Source organism: Notolabrus celidotus, chromosome 16 (genome assembly GCF_009762535.1).
Source record: "Notolabrus celidotus isolate fNotCel1 chromosome 16, fNotCel1.pri, whole genome shotgun sequence".
In the NCBI taxonomy this organism is placed as follows: Eukaryota; Metazoa; Chordata; class Actinopteri; order Labriformes; family Labridae; genus Notolabrus; species Notolabrus celidotus.
The window spans coordinates 9,919,192-9,938,496 of NC_048287.1; the positions used below are offsets into that span (position 1 = coordinate 9,919,192).

Consider the following 19,305-nt stretch of genomic DNA (forward strand, 5'->3'; position numbering starts at 1 on the left):
TCAGAGCAAAAAATGCTTTACTTTATTATCAGGCAAGTTTAATACTATTTGCGTCAATTACCTGAATTTGCAGACAGCACCTAATCTAATTTCAAGGGATTTCAAGAATCATTTTAAGAATTGATTTCAAATTATACGAATATGCTAAGCTACTACAAAACATATCATATTGTGCTAAAACTTCGAAAGTCAGAATATATATAGGCTACACCTGTTTATAACCGATCTTTAATGAAATTATCTAATATCATTATGTGTGGCTCAAAATGTTGGTTGTAGCTCTTCTCAGGTAGTCAGTGTTTCATTTCTGTACTGTTTAAGACAAGTCAGTTCAAATATTTAAACAGCCATTGCCTCTGTCTGACCATGTAAAGTTAAAAACATTTTTACACAGACACAGTTATTTATTCCATTATCTTTTTTTTAAGTAATTGGTGGCCCATCCAGTATACTACTGTTTAATGGTAGTGTTCTCCTGGTCGGAATAATGAAAAAGGCCATCCTAGTAATAGCTGATATTCTTATATAATTCGTAGGGAAAAAAAATAGTTACACCATTAAACTCTGTTGTAATAAACGTACGTATTAGTTGTGGGCTTCTACAGGAGATTAGGAGCGGGGAACCCTGTTTTTTCAATGATTCAGTCAGCAGTCAAGAAAAAGAGCAGAAATAGTCTGTTTTCCTCACCTCAGAGTAATTAGTATTGTGCACTGGAGTGGATATGAGATGAATGTAAAAGTAGGTGCAGTGACATTCTCATGGCAACTTCCCTCTTTCTTTGCTGTATATTGCAGTTATTCATAGCCAACGCCAATCCACACTTTATTAGGAAATAAATGAGAAAGTGAAAGGTAGCCTTCAAAATAAAGGTCTGCAATTATTTAAAATGTGATTTCCTGTTCTCGTCAATAATAGTGCTGTTTGCCTCAGGAAATAAACAATAAAGCTACTCTTAAAGCTGTAAGCTCTTATTATGTTTACTATTCAATAGCCTACTTCAAGTTTTTCTCCAGTGTATTGAGTTTATTCAGCATTAAATTTAGGCTGTTGGATGGAGCGGTGCAATGCCAGTGTTATACAGGCTATTCGTTTTATACTCGTTCAGTCTTTTATCTTTGCGTGCGTCGGTTGGGCTTTTTTATGTTCACCCAGGTGTTGATGAAAATTAAACAAATGTATAGACCAATGATTTTACTCAGGTGAATAATATGCACTTGAGTAGCTATGGGTTAATTTAAGGTTTCATCTCGTGCTGATGTTGCTTCAAAAGGTAAAAAAATATGTGAGTATGTGCTGTAACTTCAAATGTAGAGTGGATTATATCCATACATTTGCCATGTTGGTGTTTGGTTTGACTATGGACCTCCTGGGCTTTTATTTTGAAATGACGTAGCCTGTGCAGCGCATCACCGGTGAGAACAGACTGACTGAGGAGGATTACCGGGGGCTGGTTTGTCCTCGGCTGCATTAAAGCTGGAGCTGCAGCAGCTGCACACTCATCAAAGGCTCTCCTTCTTCTTCTTCTTCTTCTTCTTCTTCGCTCTGCGGCTCCTACCAACGACAGGTCCTTCTGGATGGTGAAGACATTTCCATATCTTTTCGAACAGCGGGATCGGTGTCCGCTGAACATAACGGAACATAAGACGGACATACCTCGAATTTCAGCCGTCAAACGGTAAAGCTGCGGTCAGACTGCTGGTATATTACTGGATCTGTGTGGGCGGGATAACACATAGGCGAAAATGGAAATATATCTCTTACAGGCTGTTTCATAATAAGGACTCACACCATAGCTATGTTTCTGACGCTTAGGAACCTTGTCGTGTATTTTTCAGGCGTTCTGGCATTCCCATCCTCTGTTCATTTATCCACTTTTCTCTTGGACATTGAAATATTACATTTTATATGTCACAAAACAAATGTAGAGTTGCCTCGGCAATATTCATCGAAATAGCCCACATTTTAAAGTCGAATTGATGGACTAGATATATTTTATCAGGCCTGAGGAGTCAAATGTGTCTAATGCATCAGTGAGATCATTAATAACAGTTTTGTGATGCATTTTGTTGTCCTAACATTTTTTTCTGTAGAATAAACGTCTCTGATTCTCATATAGACGCTATTTCTGTGATACTGCTTCGATGATATGAAACGCACCACTCAGTAAAAATGTAATATAGCATCACCTCAGTGCTTCTGCGTAATGCATCGTCCTATCATAGAACAACTGCAGTCATGATGTCGGTGTACTTGTGGGGGATGACTGAATCAAATTGATCTCTTTTGACAAACCTAGTTGAAACTGTTTTTAAGCAAATTATCATCCCTATCATTTATTCGTTCCTTATTTGTCTTTTTCTCTAGTCGATCCTCCTCGGGATGATCCTCTAAGGAGAAAGCTGCTCAGGATCCTGCTTGTGTTCTTTCTGAGGCTGCAGTGAACGGAGGGGGGTTGCGGTACAACAAGGTTAATAATCAGCATCAATAAAGGTCTTTTCTGTGAGCGGGAGCCAACTTCAAAGGGTGAATCTTGCCCCTGTGTGGGGGGATCAGCGGAGAAACATAGATCTATAAAATTATGGCCACCCTACTGCGGAAAATCGGTCTGATCCGCCTGCACGACCGAGACACAGAGGACCCAAAGCACCATCAGGGCTCGTTAAAAGGTACCAAAGGGAACCAGAAAAACAACACCAACAAACACTGTCAAACCGCCAACGAAGCCAACATCCTGAGCACCCCGGAGATTAAGGCGAGGAAGCTGGACCAGCACGGCAAGGACAAGCCGTCCGGCAAGGATAAACAAGTAAAGGATGCGAAGGAGAAGCAGCAAACTGGAGGAGGTGTGAGTAAAGCGACCACTGCCTCCTCGATACCACCGCTGGCGCCTCACCGGCAACACTGCACCCAGGTCCGGACGCGGAGGCTGATGAAGGAGCTACAGGAGATCAGGAGGCTAGGGGACAACTTTATCACGGTGGAGCTGGTTGAGGACAACCTGTATGACTGGAACGTCAAGCTGCACCAGGTGGACAAGGACTCGGCGCTATGGCAGGACATGAAGGAGACGAGCACCGAATTCATACTGCTTAACGTCACCTTCCCAGATAATTTCCCCTTCTCGCCGCCTTTCATGCGTGTCCTGACGCCCCGGCTAGAGAACGGCTACGTGCTGGACGGTGGGGCCATATGCATGGAGCTGTTGACCCCCCGCGGATGGTCCAGCGCTTACACGGTGGAGGCGGTCATGAGGCAGTTTGCAGCCAGCCTCGTAAAAGGACAGGTGAGAGGAGAAGGAGGGCTGGTGGGGGAGGGCCCTTTCATGGATTGTCATCAATCATATGGCATGCTTATCATCATAAGTATATTTATTTTTAGCCACTGCAACCACTGGATGTGAGCAATTCCATCAAGCATCCGCGCGTCATGCGTAATTTCAGCGTAAAACTGCTTTTACGCTGATACAACATAAAATATGTCCATCATACATGTTTCAAACAGTATTTCGATGAAAACGTGACCCATAGTTTTTCATTCGTTTCAACATGTTTGTTAGAAAATCGATGAAACGATGCTGCCAACATTAATTCAAAACATCACACGAGAGAAAATGTTATTTTATATCGTACAGATTAACATAACATGATTTTTTGTCAACTCGATAATTTGTTTTTGCTAAACGTTCGTCCTGTTTGTAGCATATTTAATGCTCAATGTAAGCTATGGTCACTGTAGGGCCTTCAGTTTCCCTCTCTATAAGCAAACAGTATTGTGAATATTATTAAGCTTATGATATATTACGGCAGCCATTTCATGCAGTGCAACCCTCAGTATCTCGCTTATGCCAGCTCCTCTCTGCAGTCCTGCTTTGCTCTCCCATCTCCTCTATAAATCAGCATCCTGAAAACAAAGAGCCGTTTCTTTCTATGTATCATTTCTACAGAGGCTGTAATGCAGTCTCACCATATCTGCACTCCTGTTCTCCAGGAGAATAATACAGTTATTTCAACGTGTGTGATGATGGAGAGAAAGAGATGAATAAATAGAGGCAGCAGGTTTGCCTACCTAACTGCAGTCCTCAGTGACTTAGACTGACTACGTTATGTAATCCTGTCAAATCCGTTGTGCACATCCTCAGTGCACTGCAGCAGCAGCAGCAGCACTGTAATTCCGATGGAAATGGCTGCATCTCCAAATGCACTCCAGGCTATTTTTGTTCAAAGCTAGATTAGATTATTTTGTTATCCACCCATAAGGATCACTATTTTAATGTATTTTCAAACACTCACTTTCTGCCACATTCCAGAGATTTATCTTTAGAGTGTGCTTCTCTCTGATTGACCCGTGCTTTTGACGTCAGCAGTATGACAGCGCTGTGGCAGGAGACCTTATGTAAACTGTCACTGGGTTCTCCTGCCTAACCCCCACCCCCAACCCTCTGTTCTTTTTTTGTCTTTGATGATATAACTGAACGTTATTATTCCTGAGTTATCTGTGGTTATTAAGCACCCGTTAGGAAAAGGAGTCCTGTAGAGATGTGTACTCTAAGCAGAGAGCATAAAGAGAATGTTTCCATTTTTCTTTGCTGCTTGAAGAGATTGGTGAGCAGCTCTGCAGTGCTCTCTAATTATGGTGCAGTCTTCCCTCTCCAGTTGGCTAATTGAAACAATATTGATTAATTATTCCTGTGTGTGTGTGTGTGTGTGTGTGTGTGTGTGTGTGTGTGTGTGTGTGTGTGTGTGTGTGTGTGTGTGTGTGTGTGTGTGTGTGTGTTTGGATCATTTTTGCCTCTTTTGTGGCTATGTGCCTACAAATATCCTTGCATGAGTTTCATATTATTTACTGGTGAATGGACTCACATGTGATGAATCAGAACAAACAGCGCTCCCATGACTGGCCTATACATAACCTTAAAACCCTCTGGTATATTTATTCTTCTTTCAGCACTTTTTCACTTTGACAATAGCAGTGTGGCTGTCCTATTTTTAGTGTGAGAGCCTGCATGCAATGACAGACTGAGACACGCATCTTGACCTGCAGATGTGAGGGAACACACAATCATGTGTGTTAACCATGTTAAGGTTTTAAACTTAAAGGTTTGAAGCAAAGAAAATCAGCAGTATATCAGCCTTCAAATGATTCGCTTTTAAACACCAACATATCAAAACGTGTTTGTCACATTATATTTTAGGTTGTGGGATAGAGAGTTGCGGGCTGGATTGTAGCAAACAGTCATCAGCAGCGTCTTGTTCTATTCAGCGGGCTTTATAGTGTGACTTAGTCTGGACTGCAGTGTTGTTGTCTGTCTAGCAGTGTTTGGTAAGAAGACTTTAATAATTTAGAATAAGTCTGTAAGCTACTGGCGAGAAGCTATTCTAATCTTAAGCTACAGCGCAGATCCACTTTTGCAGGCAAGTTGAGTAAGATTTTTACAAATATAAAGTCCCTATCATTACAAAAACCTACTCATGTTGATATTTTGTTATTTCAGCCTTCAACATGTTTATTTCAGCTTTGTTGTTCTAGTTAGCCTTGCATTTTCCCTCTAAATGTGTTTGTTTAATGTTGCCTTTATTTGAACTTTGCTAAATATTGCTCTCTAAATGATAAGTTGGGACACAAGTTCCAAGGCAACAACAATTTAAATCACTCATTAATTTCAATAAGTATTTTGTAGATGCAAATGCCCCTTTTCCAGTGTTTCCAGCCTCTGCAACACGATGTGAGGCTTTTCCTTTCCTTTCCTGGTGACATTTTACAAACGTAGTATTAATTTATTGAGAAAATGTTTCAATGAAGACAACAGAAGAATGAAATACTAGTTGGTTGCAATTATATATATAAAAATAATTCAATATTAAAGGGGTATTTCATCAATTTATAATGGTTTGAAGATTGGCATGAGCAAAAATGATAGAAAGGGTGACCATAAGAGAAAATAACTGGATAAGACTGAAAAAAGCCTGGAGCCTCCATTTCCCATGTTGCAGCTGGATAGTGTCTTTCATTTGATTCCTAAAGCCTTTGTGTGTCTTTCCCTTATCACCCAAATGTAAAATGAATAACGGCTGTTAAAAGTTTCCTCTTGACTGTGAAGGACTTGAATCTTGCTCTTATTGAAGTTCCCTGTTTGACTGTGGTACACTGAATGACAGCTGAGAGATCTGCCAACTGTGTGCAGACAAGGACATCTAGACCATTGATGCTATATATAAAAAAAAACATTGACATCGCCCTTTAATGACCCCGACATCAGTCCCACGGGGGTTTTCCTTAATGATCTAATGAGGATGATGATGACATTGATCCCTGTTTGTTTACCTCATCCCCTTTAAGCACATGTCTGAGTTACGCAATTGCCCTGCCTCCAGAACTGTTTTTCCCATCATGCACCTGGGCCTTCCCTGCTCTGCCCATTGACTGATCTCCATTCACACGATTACCCAGCAGCCACTTTACACGAGTATGTACCACTCGACAAGCAGGCGCTTAGCTGAAATAGATAAACACTGACATCTCACTGTATAGGCCCCCGGCACTCACTTAGCTGAGCTGCAACACACACACACAAACACACACACACACACACACACACACACACACACACACACACACACTCATCATCATCATCATCATCCCCCCAAAAATGGTATTAATGTTAAATTTTCCTTTTCTATGCTGGTCTTCTTCACAATCTCCTTGTCTTTGATAATATTTAAGCGATGTCTGTCTCTCCTCACACCTGAACTCCTGTTTTTACTCCATCTTTATCATCAACACCCTGTGTAATGTTCACAGTGGACACAAATGGATGAGAAATGAACAGCTGTTGCGATGCTCACAGTGATCAATTTTTGACAAGATGCTAGCAGAGGGTATATTCCCGGCTGTCATCAATCACCATGGTGATCACACCTCTTTAACAGTGACCGATTGCTACAACGCTATACATCCAAGGCAGCAGGCGCCATTTTGAGGTGGTGACAGCCAACATATGGCAGGGTGTTAAGATATGCCTGTGTCTTGTGATTCAGAAAAAGAACAACGTCCCAGTTTGTCACCAGTGCTCTCTGTCTGGAGCCTTACGGTGCACTATCTTTGTTCATCAGCCTCCAGTATTAGCATTACAGACCTCTGGCCGCACAAAGAGGCAGAACAGGTTTCAGGCAGCTCTGCTTAGGTGTCACCCAGCTGGTTTGTTTTCCATTTTGAAACCTGTTTGGATCAGTTACCTGAGAAAAGAGGAGGTTGTCATTAAATGTGATTTGGCAGAGCAAAGGAACAGAAACAAGTCCTCAAGGCCACTGCATGTAATATCCATCTCAGTGAGTCACTCAGTGAGTCATGTGTTAAGTTTCTCAAAACAAGCCAAAAACTTCCAGAATGAATAGACTTTTTTTTTACTCATGATGAGATCAGCTGTTTTCTCACTCATTTCAATCATCTGACTTCATTTGCAGCTGTTTCATTGTGTCAATCTTAATAGGAGATCAACTGATCCATCTTGTCATGTTCAGGCATTTACATCCGGTATTGATTACAATATAGATTGAAATCCATGTCGAAATAATAGGACAAGCACTTCAAAGTTTGTGTTCACTGAGAGGGACAAATTTAGAGGGAGTGCGGTGTCTCTAAGCCCTGCAGTGAAATGAGGCCAGCATTGCTGCAGGAATGGAAACTGCAACCCTAATCTCCAGATCATTCAGTGTTACCACTCATCTCCCTTTATCCTCCTGCATCACTTTTGACCCAAAATAACCGAGCGATCTTATGATGCCACATAATATCTTGATTTGATCCATGTCTTTTAATTCAAATCACTGATGTACAAACATTGTCTAACAACATTTCAGAACAAAATTTGATTCCCAGCTTAAAAGTATTTAAATGCACAAAGAGAAATTCTGGTGATCAGATGTTTCCAGTATTGAAGTGTGAGTAGGTTGAAGATAAATAAAACGCCATTATGATGTGTTTTATTGTCACATCAAGAAAATTTTAATTCATGTTTTGGCAGGAAACTTGAATAATACAGTTTTCTGAAGGAGATATTTGATTTTTCAGCAATACAATATAGATACTACAGATGAAATTACATTCTGTTTAACTTCCTGACAATAACTCTAATGAGCTTAAATACATCATGAAACTACTGATGAAAAAGCAAAGCAAATACTCAAATTAAAAGAAAAAGCAAGTATAAATTAAGCATATTTGTCCACTTCCAAGCTGACAGAGTATGAAAAACTTGAAAAATATCCCTTTAATATAGAAGAGATAAAAATGTGCGATTAATTTGCGATAAATCAAAAGTTAAATATGAACTATTGTGAAATTCCTTGCAGTTAAAAATTAATCGTTGGACAGCCCTTCCTAAAATAACTTTTATTACAGGGACTGACAATTTGAAAGTTCTAGCACTAATACAGTCTCTTGTCAGATGCTGTGGTATAATGCTGCCATATTCCAGGTAAAGCAGATTTAAGTTTATCTTTCTTCATCTCATCCCAAACTTGTTTTGTTATTGCCACAAAATTTGTTAAAAATTGGGTGAGCTGTTTTCACTTTGGAGCATGCAACATTGCTGAGGGTGTTTTAAGTGCAGCTCTTGTGAAGACTATATGCTCCTGCAAAAATCAAAGAGTACCATAACATGTAACAAGTTCCATTGCTACATTAGCCTCAATCTACCAGAAATAGTAAATAACAAAATGAAGGATAATATAGAAAAAGGTGAATACCACAAGTGTCTGTTTTTATATCTTAAACCCAGAGTTAAATGTTTACTCTACTTAATGTAGTTATCTCTTTGTTTCATCTGTCTTATGTTTAAAAAAAAAAAAAAAACTGAAAGAACTTTACTCACAATTAAATTTTCAAAAGAATGTAGAATGTAGGGAGTGGATGGTTTAAGTTTATTTTGAGGAATTTCTTTACTGTAGAGATACTAAAGACTGACATTGGTTTGGACTTTCCTGTAAAGCTTTCTAAATTAGAATAGGAAAAATGGTTAGTGGTCAGCAGATAGCATTGCATATGTCATAGTTTTTTTTGACCAGGGTCTGTAATTAATCTGGAACCAAGCACCTTGTACAGAGGAGGAGGTTGTTTTCACTCACGGTGTTTTATTGAAAGGAAAGTAAACAGGATGTAACATGCTTATAAAAGAGCTGTTTGAAAGAAGATTTGGTTGTTTTTATCAAGAGCCAGGATAGCTTTTTCCACCTGTTTCTTCTGTTTGAACTCAGCTAAACAGCTGCTTGCTGTAAATAGAGATAGAGAGATAGGGTAGTAATATCAACATTTTCACCCAAGAGATGAAGTATGCATATTTCCTCGGATGTCAAACTTTTCCTTTAAGAACAAGATGGAAAATAGAACAGGTTGAAAATGTTCGGCTGCCCTGTCATTGGTTTACCCAAATGTTCTATCCTTTGAAACTTCAAAGAAGATAAAGGTGAAACTTAAGGTGCAGACCAACAATATTAAACAATATGAGAACATTTATCTGTGCTGCACTGCAGCATGCAGAGAGTGCACCACCCCATAGAATTTCATTAGTGCTGGTCTTTATTGGGGACGGCCTCAGTGGCATTTTCCATCTTCAACAAATCTGTATTACAGACACACACACACACACCGAAAAACCTGATGTGTGACACAGAACCAGGCTAAGATTAAATGAGTCTAACATACAGCAGAAATGTTCATACAGCTGAGAACGAACAGCAGACACACATTCATTGTGTGGGATGACCTGTTTTTCACAACCTTGTATTGGTGGGTTTTTTGTGACTCTGCATGAGGCTATTTTTAGACTAGAAATGATGCACTTTAAAGAACATTGACACTTTTCTTGAATCACACAGATGTCATAGCTGTGTATCTACCTAAGTGTTCTCTTCAATCTGCCGATGGTTGTTTCAGTTCCAATTCATGTTCCCATGCTCCTCTTTAGGGAGAACTCAGCGCTTCAGCCAGAGACAGAAACGGCAGCTGTATTCTCACAGGCAGCACTAACACCTCTTTTTGTTTGGCATGATGTCATCCTATGTTTATTCTTAGTCCCAATGTGTGAAGACTCCAGTAAGGTGCTGAAAGTGTCTCTGTTGTCTGCTTGAGATGCTTTTCACACTGAGCACTAGCGGTTTGCATGCTGGTATCTTTATTTACAGCCTTTTCATGATTCAGTGCAGCGATCCGTCTGTGCCTCACTTATCTCCCTTTGGCCCGGTGTAGTGGAGGGAATGTTTTCACTTCTGATCAAATTTGACGTCTTAAAAGCCTTTTCCCTGCGTTTAAACATTGATCTAATGTTGGTCAACCTGCAATAGACAGCCCGTCCTGTCAACATCTCCCCTGTGGAAGCACATTTACCTCTATGTTTATCCTTAGGCACATGAGGGTTTTTTTTTCCTTTTTTTTAATTGTGTAAAGATGTGTTTTACAAAAGGGGTGACTATGAAAGGGTAATGTAGGGAGTAACAAAGTTACCACCACAGCAGCAAAAATGACAGCAACAATGACAAAGACCAACAAATAAAAACATGAGGAAGAGGAAGAGCAGCAAATAAACAAACAAAAGCAAAAACAAAACAAAGAAAAATGGTGAAAGACAGTTCAAGAGAGTGAATGAGAGAAAAGTGATGGCATCTGCTTATTTACAAGTAGGAGTATATAATTTATTGCATCATTAGAGAGTAGATGTGTTTATAAGATTGAGTGTTCATGTTGTGGTAGATGACAAATAAGTTAATAAACAATATTTTTTAAAAATCTGAGATTTGAACCGAAAGGCGTAGTGCAAGATGAGCTGAATAAGATCTCTGACAATCATGAACAAATGGAACAATATTTCCTTTTACTTGACAGAGTTAACAAGATCAGACATGAAATGTGATGATATGCACGGGGTTTTGAATTTTTTAAAATGAAGTTGTTTCTCAAATAGATAGGAAACTGAATCAGTGTCAACATGCTTAAAGGCACAATGACAATCAATATATTGTATTCCTCTTATGTATCTCATATATAGCTTGAATGTATTGTTCAAACTTTTCTAATTACGGTGGCACCATCAATGACTTTTACTGGTAACAGAAGGAGAGGGGCTCTAAACATCTGAAAATATAGCTTTATAGCTTGATAAGTTGATCACCACAATTTTAATCTGGAACAATTTCATGAATACCAGTAATCATTTCATGTCTTTTTAAGCACAAGTGCCAAAAAAGCTCTGCATATCTTTCTCTGTCCAAAATTGAATAAGTCACTTTGGGTTCTGGATTGGTGATCAGACAATGTGAGACGACAGAAGATATCACAATGACTGTGACATATCAATAAAGACACTTATTGGTAGTTGTGGCTTCAACTAGTAATTACTTACCCCTTTATATTATTGCACATAGGCCTAATCAGGTTTAAATGTTAGATAGAATAAAAATCATCGCAATGAAAATAATAGAAAAGCCTGTTTGTGATCTTCTTTCTCCGTTCATTTTAAAGTAAAGTCTGCAAAACAACACATCAATCCTAGATATAAATGACTTTAAAGAAGGAATGATGATCCTTGGCTTTGTATCTGTTAGTCTCTATAGTTCTGTGGAGAGTCATTCATCATTTGGAGATTTTCTTCAGACAAACAAATGTTTTTCAGAGTAAACAGCTTTTCTTTTGCAGACATTTATCATCTTTACAAGGCTGTCGTTAAGATTTCAAAATTCTGAGGCCAGAAGTTCATGTTCCGTCAGGATGGCACATTTTTTAAACAACGTATTTGACAACGAATGAACAAACTATTTTATTTTCAGATTCCTTTTACCCTCATGTTTTTATTATGTGCCTGTTACAAAGCAGATGATCAGGTTTCAAAATGCTAATAATTACATGATGGTTAAAATGACAAAAATGACACTGACTCTTAATAATGTCACAATGAAATCTGTATATGAGCTCTTCTTCTTTAGAATAACACTTGTTTTTGGTCTGACAGAGACGATTTGTACCTCTCAATCTCTCTGAGCAGGGCAGACACTTTGCTTTGCCTCAAGATTGGAAACAAATGAAAAGAAAGGCCTGGCTCTGCCTAAAGATGCTTAATATTCCTATTGGTGCCTGTAAAACTCATCAATCTAATCTATTTCATCCATATCCAATGAGTTAAATATATAAATAGATATGTACAATGATTCCAATCTGCATCCCTCTGAACCACCAAGCAAATAAGTTATGCAAGTTATTTTTCTTTAAAGTGCCATCATGTGTGTTTTGTTTGGAATTGTAGATTTTCAACTTATCCTCATTCCTAAAATAACTTCATGGATTTCATAAAAATCATTACTTCTGCTGGGTGCACTTGAGATAAAATGGAAGAACATTGATTTAAGATTTTAAACATATGCATGATGTGACAGGCTTTGGGTTTCTGACAGTGTTTCCTAAAGACATCAAGTGTTGAGTTAAATAGTCACTGAGGCAGAGTTTCTAAATATTTCATATCCTTCAACTCATTCCTAACCTCATTTCCTTCTTGTCCCCTTCTCCTCTCTCTGTCTTTCTTTCACAGGGGCGTATATGTAGGAAATCAGGGAAGTCCAAGAAAGCTTTCAGCCGTAAAGAAGCCGAGGCTACCTTCAAGTCCCTGGTGAAGACCCACGAGAAGTACGGCTGGGTGTCCCCTCCCGTGTCTGACGGCTGAGCGCTAAGCTGGCTACACTCCATCGCCCGCGCTAGCTGGACAAATCCCAGCTAGCCCTGACACGCAAAACGACACACCACGCTAACTCAACAATCTCTCATCTTCACCTTCTGCTGTTTCCTTTTTTTCCTGGTTTTGTGTGTCTGTGGTTTCATGTTTTGGGGAGGGGGGACTGGGGCTTGGCTCTTATCTTCACCAAAATGCTATGAGAGAAGACGCGTCATCATCACCGCCACTACTCCACCAAGAAGCAACTTTCCTTCCCCTCCCTCTTTCCCAGGGAAGTTCTTTCCCCTTATTTCAGAGGGACCTGAGAGAGAAGCGTACGAGTGTGTGCGTGTATGTGAGTGTGTGTTTGTTACTACATAGGACATCAGCTGGGAGTGTGTTCACGTGCAGCGGAGTGTACGTTACTGTCTTACTGTACTGTTTTGTTTTGTTTTGTTTTTGCACATCCAAGCACATGCAGTGGGAAAAATCAGTTATTGTAGAACTTTCCACCCCATGTGAAAGACTACTGAATGAACAAGACTCATTACTCTCTCCTGACCTCTTCGTCCCTCCTTTTTTCTCTTCAATATGCTTCGTTCCCTTCCTCTTTAAAGCACTGAACTAGCGTCACTTCCCTCCGTCTCTCTCTGTAGCTGTCGGTTCATTTACATATAAATGAAGCCGTTAATGTTTAATAGACGGCTGAACACTCACTCACTCCTTCATTTCCCCCTTTTTTTCAACTGTGCCGTTGCTCACAGTTCAATGCAACATGAAGATTGTAATTTAAATGGAGCTGTGCTCTTTCTCTTTCTCTTTCTCTCTATCACTTCCTTTAGCTTGCTGGTTCACTCTCCCTCCCTCCCTCCCTCCCTCCCTCCCTCCCTCTCTCTCTCTATCTCACTCTGTCTCTGTGGCTAAATTTAGAGCTCACTGTTGTGTAGATGGATATTGATTTCTAATGAAATAAGAAATCACATGTTGCTTTATGCAGAGACTATGTACGATAAATAGAATGACAGTCGGTCACTTCTCTTTCTTTTATCTCTACTCTCATGTTATGGTACGTGTGTAAGTGTGTGTGGCTGTAGAGAGGAACAAGACTTTAATGCTCATGATTTAGATACCAGATGGTACAGCTGAAGGCTAGGCCTCTGTTTGTGTATGTAACAGCCCTTTAAACAGAAAAGAATATGATTTACTGTGAATGATACTAAGGCCCAAAGGGAGTGCTGTTTTATGTTAAATTACAGTCTCTGTCTTGTCCTACTTCCTATGTCAGCTCTTTATTACTACTACTGATAACACATGCGTGGTTGTGACTGAAGGTCTACATGCACACAGCCTCATCTGTCCCTCTGGTCCAAGTAAAGCCCTAAAGGTCAGTAGAATATACGCTTCAGATGTGTAGCTGTGCTCCAGACATGTGCACGTATGCAAGAGCGCCACAGAACACTCACATGCAACACACACACACATTTGTGCATACACCTGCAGCAGCAACCCCTTAGAATTAAGACAGACAGGGAAAGGCGCGCCGCAATGGATGGAGTGGTGCTTTAAATGAGCAAACGCTTCAGAGCCCATCTGATTGATGTCTGCTAGAGGAGAGGGAAAGGAGAAGAAGGAGCCCGAGGAGAGAATTGTGGGAGCTTTGATCACTGATGGCTGCTTCTTGGAAATGTCAGGTGGCTTGCACAAAGGCCAAAGAGAGACATTACCTGTCCAACCTGCTGTGACTAGTTAAACGACACATCGTTTCTGAATTCCGACCTTTAAAAGGACTTATAAATATCTAATATTAACTCTACAGACTTTCAATCAATCAGAAACTCACACAAACCTCAGACTATCTGTCCGTCAAGTCCAGCGAGCTCTTCCTGTGTTTGTTTTGCTATCTGCCAGTTAAATGTCAGTGGGAAAGCTGCTAATTGGTCTGACATTTCAGCTGAGCGTCATTAGAGAAGAGCTGCTGAGAGCAGAAGGATGGAGGATGTCAAACCTCCTGCTCGGCACTGACATTTCGTCACCGCTTCTGCCCCGCTATTTTAGGGGGAAACAGAAGAGTTGGTTCTGTGAGTTGAGGAGAGGATGAGATAACGGAACAGCTCGATGCCAGTCAGCTCTTAGTTAGCCAAATAGTAATCCAAGAGTAGGATGTTGCAACCTCTGAGCTGGGGCCAACATGTCGTGATCTCCCTGTGTGTTGCGTTCGTGGTCTATGACAACTGTCCACCTGTGTGTGAGTGCATGTGTGAGCAAATGTGTTACACTCCCATCATAAAAAAATAGGCAAAAGAAAAAACTGCAACACACCATCTGGTATGTGATCATGTACAAAAGCGTGTTAGTTCTCTTTGAATTTGGCTAGTTATTTCAGGGTCGATCGTTTAGTGATCTCTTGGCTGTCAGCTGAGGAAACTGTTAACTGAATTACTATTAAGTCAAAATATCTCAAAAGATGAGTGTTTGCTGGTTTCAAGAGAATAATTTTGTGATATAGTTTAGATCGGTAGTTTGCAGACACTAACTGGGTGAACTGATTATGTTGTAATATATCTGCATGTGAAATGTGATTGGTAGCTAGCTACTGTATATCTTTTTTCAAGAAAAGCAAGAAAAATATGGGAAAAACAAAAGTGCAAATGCTTCTCTTATCTTGGTCTTTTTTTCTGTTTTGGGATTCTGTATTGTATGTATCTTTTTTTTTTTCTTTCTAAGCGTCCTAAAAGTGTCACATTATGTTATATGAATGTTTGTGTTTTAATTTATTTGTGGTTTGCCAAAATGAAGATTTGAAGCATGTTGCAGGTATTGTCACAAGAAAAAGAGAAGAAAAAAAACATTACTAAGAACTACAGCCTATGTATAGTGAGAAGGGGAACATTTGTTTGTTTGGGGGGATTTCAGGGAGTATAAATGGAAAGGAGTCGGCAAAGCCTCAAGATTATAAAGGGAGTATTTCTTTCATTATAGGTTCATCAAAATGGATACAAATTCCTGTTCTCCTTTGAATACTTCCTAGTCCCCTCAATGATGTCACTGCTGTCCCTTCCCCATTGGTCCTGCTCTAGATAGTGAATTGGCTGATGGGAAGTGCTGTCAACACAAAGATCTGGACTGAAAGCTCCCCCAGTCACAGATCTAGGATCAGTATGACCTCCCTGTGCTTCAAATCTCACTCATAAAGGGAATGTGCACATCTGACCTGTGATCAGTTACTCTGGGCAACTTCATCCCACTCCTGACTTGAGTGTTTGGTGAAGACCGAGGTCTTAAAAGTTTAAAAGGTGAAGGTCAATGCAAGACCAAACAGGAATGTGCAATAAAAAGTTACAGCTTATTCAAACTCTGCTGATTTGGTTGTGATTTTGTTTAGTATTTGCATTTGAGCTTACTTGATACATAGCTGTGTTTGCAGCCACAATTGCATATATTTTAATGACCCACTTCAGGCTGCTGCGTCCTCTTCACCGCCCCCTGAATTGTCCTACTTAAAATTGCTGCAGTCAATAAGACACTGTATTTTTCTTGCCACATACTTTTTCTTTAACAGCAGGTGTCACTCACTTTTTTCGCCAACTTTATTATTTGTGTTGAGAAAATCAGATATTCACACAGTCAGGTAAGAATATGTATCCTGCCTAAAGTCAAGTTTTGTATTAAACCAGTAACCAATGTTAAGTAGATAAGCTTACCACCTAGACAATCATACCGGAGCAAAGAAGAGTCAGAGTAGATGACAAAGTGGTGATGAGCGGCCCTTTGGACTCTACAGCATCGAACTGCTGTTAACTTCCATCTTTAACCCTTTTGAGGAGCAGATAATAAGTAAGTTTACAGTCTGCCATGTGGTTGCTCCTATATTGTTCTACATCCAAGGACACAGCTAAAGGAACAAAAGTGTGCTTTCACGTGGAGATACAAAACGCTAACTGTAGCACACCCTTAAACGTGCATGCTGGCTCAGTGAGTGCTCGGCATCTTTGACTACAGAGGAATGACGTTTGAAGGGCAAGAAGAGTAAGCTAGCCTGCGTATTGCAATGTGCCACTGGGTGTAGCAAGTCATGGAATTTTTGGGATACTGCATTTGGCACATGTATTGGGACAAAATCTTTCTCTGGCACACTACATGGTATTGATATTGGAACACAGCCACAGTTTAGCTAGCTCCCTCAGTAAAGACAGACTCTAATCATCCGTCCTCTCCTCTTGGGCTTTTATCAGACGGCCTCCAGCTTTATGGAAACGGTGTTGGCTGTTCACGGTGGTCATCCTAATCTGAAGGGCCTTTAAGTGGATTTGTTAAAGAAAGAGAGTGCATATTTTAAATTGATAAATGAAAGAGATACTTTGGTGTCTTTAGGAAGTGGAGATGTATGAGGTACTTGTCAATAATAATTGTTTTACCCATAGGTAATGCCAGTACTGTGTAATGACACCATATTGGTAGGGTGAACCACATATTGTGTCAGTTGACTTATGCAGGGTCAGTTTTAGGCTTAATGACTTTTAGTAGGAAGAAAAAAGGCAATTTCCCTTACCCAAGAAGCCAATAATGCCAATCAGAGGCAACTCTCCTGTGAGCAAAGATTACCTATAGGATTTCATTTTCAAATATATGATGTGCATGGATTTATTATGAGACACCCAAGAGATGTCTAGGGGGGGTTAAATAACAGGATCCACTTCTGTATCCAGCTGTCAAGGCCAACAGCCAATAATAACACCAAATATGATGGTGTGAGGTATGGTTCTCCATTTATGCTATGGGAAAGAGATCTTACACTTTCGGCAGAAATCATATTCTTTCTTTTTTCCTTTGCTAGAGTTCAGGGCATAAACAAGAACAAGGTGGGATCACCAGATTAGAAATCCACTTCAGACAGAAGAAACTCCCGTCTTGCACTTAGCCTTGCAACTTTTCTTGACTTACTTTGCAGATGTTTTATGTAGTTTGTCCATACATCCGGATGTCTCTTCTCATGAGTTTACATTGGGATGTTCCATTCTTCCAGGTTCAGCCCATCCCACTCCAATCCAAAAGCAAGGACCAATAAACGAACTGAAAACACATGTATGGTCCTTTTTTGTGTGTTTTTTATTTTATTTTTTATAAGTTATCTGACATATTGGAAAACAATTTCACCTAATAAAGCTCCTGAAAGAGGCTCATCTCCAATGCACTTCCCCCCACTCCCCAACTAAAACTTTTATTGGCTTTAGATTTGCTGTTTTCCCAGCAAGGAAGACCTTTTGCATATAAATAACTGCTTACTGGAGAACTGGAACACTTATATAAGGTCTACAAGACGAGGGTGCAAGTATTCTTCATCAAGAGCCGATACACTCTTCCTTCTCTGGACTATTAATCCTTATTTCAGGCATCACATTTCAACAAACCCATATGAGTGGACTTAATATAGCGCATACACAGTATGAACATCACAGACATATTTGAAAACATTGATGACTGAAATCCATCAAGTCGTTCCGATTCAGGCTGTACATATACTTGTTTACTGAAAGGCCTCATTCAGATACTCCAAAATGAAGGCTTTGTCCATTTTGTTGGTTGCACCTTTAATTTTACTGTGAGGCGAGATTTAAATGATATGCCTTTCTCATGTATTCAATGAATATCATTTACATAACATCAAATCTACTCCTAAAGAGTTGTTGTTCAGCATCGTCAGATCTTCTGTCTTGCTGAGACTTAATTAGCTACAGCTGGCCAGTGGTTAGCTTAGCTTAGCATAATGACAGCTAACCTGACTCGGCTATCCCTAGTTTACTCAATTACTTCTGATTGTTTTGTCATGAAACTTTTACAAACTCACGTCAGAACTGTCTTTGTCAGCACCTGTTCAGCAGGTGTTAGCTAACGCTTCTCTGCTGAACAAGACAAAGTTTCTAAATTACAGTAAATGAGCACCCATACATCCACCTATGACACAGAGACATGCATCTTGCTATCATCATTGCTGACATATCCCAATTAATTGATCCCTGAGCACTCTTGTTTTTATCTAGCTGATGTTTCCCTGCTGCTCATTAGGCCGGTGGAGAGACAAAGCTGTGTATGGATCAAAGAGAGCACGCAAGATGTTGATGACGCCATCCTGTATACTCTTGGGGCACCGGGGCAAGTTTACTGATTAGTGATCAGTGCTGGCATACAAAGAAGCCAGTTCTGTATGTACCTGACTGTGTTTGCGTGCAGTCCTGCTTGTGTTTAAGCAACAGACATTGACATTCATTATTCAATTTTGAGACAACTAGAGTTAATCCTCTGAAGGTTACCTTGACACAGAAAACATCCAAAACAACTTCAGCGAGGTGCAGGGAGGCAGATAAAAAGCACGGGAGGAAGTGAGAGACACAGTGAGACAGAAGGAGCAAGCTTAGAAAAAGGGGACTGTGTTTTTATATTCAGGTCATTCCTTTCATTTTAAATATAAAGACAAATCCCCCACAGAGGAAGCTGTTCATGTGGTTTGTGAAAGCAGCATGCTGCATGATGAAATAACGCGGTGACAAACTGAGAGATACAATCTCATGGCACCTGTTTTCCTGTGGCAAGATTACTTGGAATTAAATTTAAACAG

At 39.9% G+C, this 19,305-nt stretch overlaps 1 protein-coding gene across 1 annotated transcript; it reads left to right on the forward strand.

The window, feature by feature from the left end:
- The first annotated feature begins 1,390 nt into the window (after positions 1-1,390).
- On the forward strand, positions 1,391-16,047 carry ube2ql1 (ubiquitin-conjugating enzyme E2Q family-like 1). The gene is made up of 3 exons (XM_034704183.1): positions 1,391-1,676; positions 2,366-3,284; positions 12,573-16,047. The coding sequence occupies exons 2-3, from the start codon at positions 2,580-2,582 to the stop codon at positions 12,702-12,704; spliced, it is 837 nt and encodes a 278-aa protein (XP_034560074.1). The 5' UTR covers positions 1,391-1,676; positions 2,366-2,579; the 3' UTR covers positions 12,705-16,047.
- Positions 16,048-19,305: the final 3,258 nt, after the last annotated feature.

Coding starts and splice junctions, on each gene's coding strand:
- ube2ql1 (XM_034704183.1), top strand. CDS start 2,580: ATGGCCACCCTACTGCGGAAAATCGGTCTGATCCGCCTGCACGACCGA. Junction 3,285..12,572: donor CCAGCCTCGTAAAAGGACAG/GTGAGAGGAGAA, acceptor TTTCTTTCACAG/GGGCGTATATGTAGGAAATC.